The sequence below is a fragment of the Laetiporus sulphureus genome, assembly GCF_001632365.1.
Source record: "Laetiporus sulphureus 93-53 unplaced genomic scaffold LAESUscaffold_6, whole genome shotgun sequence".
Lineage (NCBI taxonomy): Eukaryota > Fungi > Basidiomycota > Agaricomycetes > Polyporales > Laetiporaceae > Laetiporus > Laetiporus sulphureus.
Genome location: NW_024468515.1, coordinates 949,813 through 954,548, shown reverse-complemented (window position 1 = coordinate 954,548; position 4,736 = coordinate 949,813). Strand labels below are relative to the sequence as shown.

The window sequence follows — 4,736 nt, the reverse complement described above, 5'->3', positions numbered from 1 at the left end:
CCCGCACGTTAGCGGTGTCATATCTTCACCTGACGTTCCGTCAGTCGCCGACTCTACCAGCGTAAGCTGCACCAAGGCATTGTGCAGCATCGACGGTGTCATCCGTCGTCCTCGAGCGAGAACTCCAGAAGAGTTCTACGAGCAGCAGCCCATAAGACCCCTGCCAAGGCCAGGACACATCTCTACGGGAGGTCGGCCCCCTCGTGGCAGTAGTTCAGTTTCCATTATCCAGACTCCCTCGGTCAGGCGACCGAGACTACCTGCAGGACCATCTGGTCCAGATCTCAATCAAGGGACATACGTCGAGACCGCTACTGGGTCTCATTTCATCTATCCTCTCGCCGTCTTCATCATCTCGACTCAGCGCGTCGAAGGCACCCTTCGACAGATTCGTATTCTACTCACCAAACGATATCGTCGTCAGCTTGACGACCACGACATCTTCGACCTCGAGCATCTCATACTCAAGCTCGAATCCATCCGCACCGACATCGCGGAATTCAAACTTTCCTTCGTTCACCAACACGTGGTTCGCGATTTTTGCAACTACATTCAGGAAAGGAAGCATCAGGGCGGAGAAGCTCGCTGGATAATCAGAGATATTATCCAGAAGTATCGTCTAGGAATACAGGTCACAGGACGACCTTTGTTGTAGATACAAATATTCACTGTGTATATGTCTTCATCTGGCGATTCGAACAATCTTGATAACTTTGAGCAACTCAATCCAATCGGTCACACTTTCGATTATCTTTGGGATTCAATTCCACGTGTTCTTCGAGACAGAGCAGGCGAAGCGTTTGCTACATACGAGGACACGTTCGACATCGACTACCACGACGTATATCACATATACGCCCTCCAAATCTATCCAGAATTTGATTGGAGGAACGTCGCGGTTCATATCTGCTATATCCCTATCGGGTCCGAAGAACCGGAAGACCGTCTCACTGAAGCTTACAATAGCTTTGTCGATTGGCTCGAAGAAGTCGAGCGCATTTGCGAAATCCATCATAACCATCAGTGGCCCGCAGTCAGGGACAAGACCAGGTTTTTGTGGCAACCCTTCGTCAAGGTCATTTATCAAGATCTTTGGTTGCTGCGAAACCAACGCTCAGGACAAGTAATTGTCCGACAGGCCACGATCGCCAATAGGCATATCACCGAGTTCGAAGAACATCTTCGTGAGATAGAGGAGGAACTGTAAAGATGACGACCCCCACCCCCAAATGATCCAAGCTTCTCTCGTGCTCCATCTTCGGAGCTTCTCGCACGTCTTAATATTGTTTTGCAACCCCCGAATCCTATCATTCGTCAAGCCCTTGCCGACACAGCGCCCCCAAATGCGAACATACCCGAAAATGTGAAGAATTGGGTAGTTGATCTGGTCACAAACGTGGTGGAAGAGATGCGTCAACAAACGGTGGCGCACTACGAAAATCTCATCCAGCGTCAAGCGCATACAATGGAGCGTAACACCACGGAGTTTCACAATCGGACGGTCTTCTTAGACCAACATCGTCAACAAACCGAGTCTCGAATCTCAGACTTGGAGAAAACCTCGTCAGCCTTATTCGAGGACAACAAGGCCACTAACGAATCATTGGTGGCATTTGACGATGAGATCAAGGATCTCCAAACCAGGATGGAAGACCTGAAGAAATCACACGATCGACTTCGCGCATGGGCATCTACTCAGGGAAGAAAAGCAGGGCAAGGCGGTACCAATGTCGACGACACAAACGACGACGATGAGCCGTCGTTTGGTCGCAAGGGTAAAGGCGTAAAAATTGACCAACCAGAAAAATATGGTGGCAATAAGGACGGAGTCAATCTCGATGATTGGCTCGAACAAGTAATGCTCTGGTTGAAATATACCGGACATACCAAAGACGAGTCCAAAATTATGTCTACCCTCTTACTCCTGAAAGGAGGAGCACGCGAATACATGCGACATTGGATTACCGAAATAAATGAAAATAACAAGGCACCCGGAACTTGGGCGGAGTTCGTCTCAGAACTTCGCACGGCATATGAATCATTGGACAAGGACGACAAAAAGCGAACGGAGTTAGAAGCCTTCGTCAAGAAGGACCATCGAGACTTCCGAAAGTTCACAGAAGACTTCCGTCCAAAGGCAACAGGTACAGGCTTCTCGGATCAAGACTTGATTGAAAAGATCAAGAAACATATTCCGGAGAAAACGTGGCTGCTCATGCTGGCGGACACGACTAAGGACAACTGGCCCAAGAAGTGGACCGAGTTTCTTACATTCGCACTCCGGATATTTACATCACTACAATGAGAAGGCCACCATGCCAAGGCCGAAACCAAGGACCTGAATGCCATGGAGGTTGACGCACTCGGGAAGAAGGGGAAGAGTAAATCGGGCAAAGCGCGAAGCGTGCAAGATGACAAGTTGGTTTGCGCCAACTGCAAAAAGAACAAGCCAACATTCTTCAAATCGTCGAAACGCTTCGGCAAGTATTGTACCGATTGTTTCAAATTGGACCATGTCAAGAGACAGATTGAGAAGGAAAAGGAGGCAGCCACGAAGAAGAAGGATGTGAAGAAGAAGGACGACGCCAGGAACAAATCCAAGTCATCCAAGACGCGACAAGTAGCATCGGATTCTGCTTCATCCAATAGCGAAATGGACACGGACAGTGGTCCCGAAGTCAAGAAGCACAAGAGCTCTTCCTCTAAGACTAAGGGGAAGGGGAAGGAGACAGCTGCGCATATCAGCGACCGCAGCATCCACTCGGAAAGCGAGCCTGATGCATCCGAGTCGGACGAAGATTTCGCTGCGATCCTCTCAAGGCTCAGGCGCCTGAGGGCGAATGGATCCAGTTCATCTAGGAAGGCGGGAGAGGGCTCTTCAAGGAAGGATCGGAAGGGTTTTCTCAAAGGGGATCTGTAGGCAGCTCGTCAGAGTCCCCAGAACATTATATAAGACCTGTACATTTAGCACCCAAATCAGACACCTCTGTAGATCGTCGCAACGCAGAGGATGATAATGTAACAATAAAGAATTCGTCTCCAAATTTATCATCGTTCTATTTACCAGTTACATTATGGGTGTACGGCAAAAAATCGAGCGCCGAAGCTCTAGTCGACTCAGGAGCATATTCCATGTACATCAGCAAGCGGTTCGTAAAGAACAATCGAATCGCAACCTCCAAGCTAAACACTACGTATAAAGTGTACAATGCTGACGGATCCCAAAACAAACATGGAGAAATAACCGACTATGTAAAAGCATACCTCAAAGTCGGAGATCATGGTTCCACCCACCGTCTGCTAGTCACAGACATCGGGAAATTAGACATGATCATTGGGATGTCTTACTTACATCAGCATAATCCAGAAATCAACTGGCAAGCTGGAGAATGGAAATACTCACGATGCCCGAGTACGTGTCACCACCAGAGGCTTCATAAAAAACAACAAGCCATTGCGAGAGAGGAAGCTGAAGAAATCTCGCAACGAGCACAACAAGTGGCAGATGAGGAGCCAACTGCATTCCGAATGTTTAATGGACACAACATTGATGCAGTAAATCCTATCATCTCGTGGGTCGAAATGGACGATCCCGAAGTCGAACAAATAGCCCGCATGATACTTTCTATAGCAGATTGCGGCTATGCTGAACCAGAAGAAGACCTGAAAGAAGCGGCACCCCAGTCAAACACTGGCAGCCCAGAAGATCAGGTTATTAATGAAGTAGAATCTTGGGAAAAACTAGTACCAGATTATCTACATTCATTTGGTGATGTATTCTCCAAAAAAGCGTCTGAAAGGATGCCAACTCGAAAGCCTTATGATCATGCAATCGAGTTTGAAGAAGAACATGAATTACCACGACCAAGCAAACTCTATCCTATGAATCCGGAGGAAAGAAATTCCTTAGATTCATGGATCGACGAAAATCTAGCAAAAGGCTACATTCGAAAATCGAAATCACCTATTGCTGCCCCAGTATTCTTTGTCAAGAAGAAGGACAGCACACTAAGACTGGTACAAGATTACCGAAAACTTAATGCCATAACCAAGAAGAATCGCTTCCCTATTCCACGAATAAGCGAGCTTATCGATCAGCTCAGTAACGCGTCAATATTCACCAAGCTGGATCTCAGATGGGGATACAACAATGTTCGCATCCGTAAGGGTGATGAATGGAAAACAGCTTTTGTGACGCATCGCGGTTTATACGAGGCCACGGTTATGTTTTTCGGTTTCTGTAACGCACCAGCCACCTTCCAACACATGATGTATGAGATTTTAGATGATCTTATTCAGGAAGGTCATGTGATTGTCTACCTCGATGATATCCTAATCTTCACTAACGATTTGAAACAACATCGGAAGATTACCAAAGAGGTAATTAAAAGATTACAGGACAACGACCTTTTTGCCAAACCAGAAAAGTGCTTTTTCGAACAGCCCTCGATTGAGTACTTAGGGATGATTATCTCTCAAGGTGAGGTCCGTATGGATCCTCAGAAGGTCGCAGGTGTACTCGACTGGCCTGAACCCAAGAAGGTTAAGCAAGTACAAGCTTTTCTTGGGTTTGCAAATTTCTATCGTCGATTCATTGAAGGATTTGCCAAAAAGTCTCGACCACTCAATATCCTTACACGAAAGGATCAGAAATGGGTATGGAGCGAAGAGCAACAACAATCATTCGATGCTCTCAAGAAGGCTTTCACAACAGCTCCAATTCTGGCATTACCGGA

The 4,736-nt window shown here is 47.1% G+C and overlaps 1 protein-coding gene across 1 annotated transcript; it reads right to left on the bottom strand.

Annotated features, from left to right (window-relative positions):
• Positions 1-397: 397 nt before the first annotated feature.
• Positions 398-1,021, bottom strand: LAESUDRAFT_756343 (uncharacterized protein; the record flags this gene model as incomplete). The annotated part of the gene is made up of 2 exons (XM_040912157.1): positions 398-619; positions 812-1,021. The coding sequence occupies 2 exons, from the start codon at positions 1,019-1,021 to the stop codon at positions 398-400; spliced, it is 432 nt and encodes a 143-aa protein (XP_040767891.1).
• Positions 1,022-4,736: the final 3,715 nt, after the last annotated feature.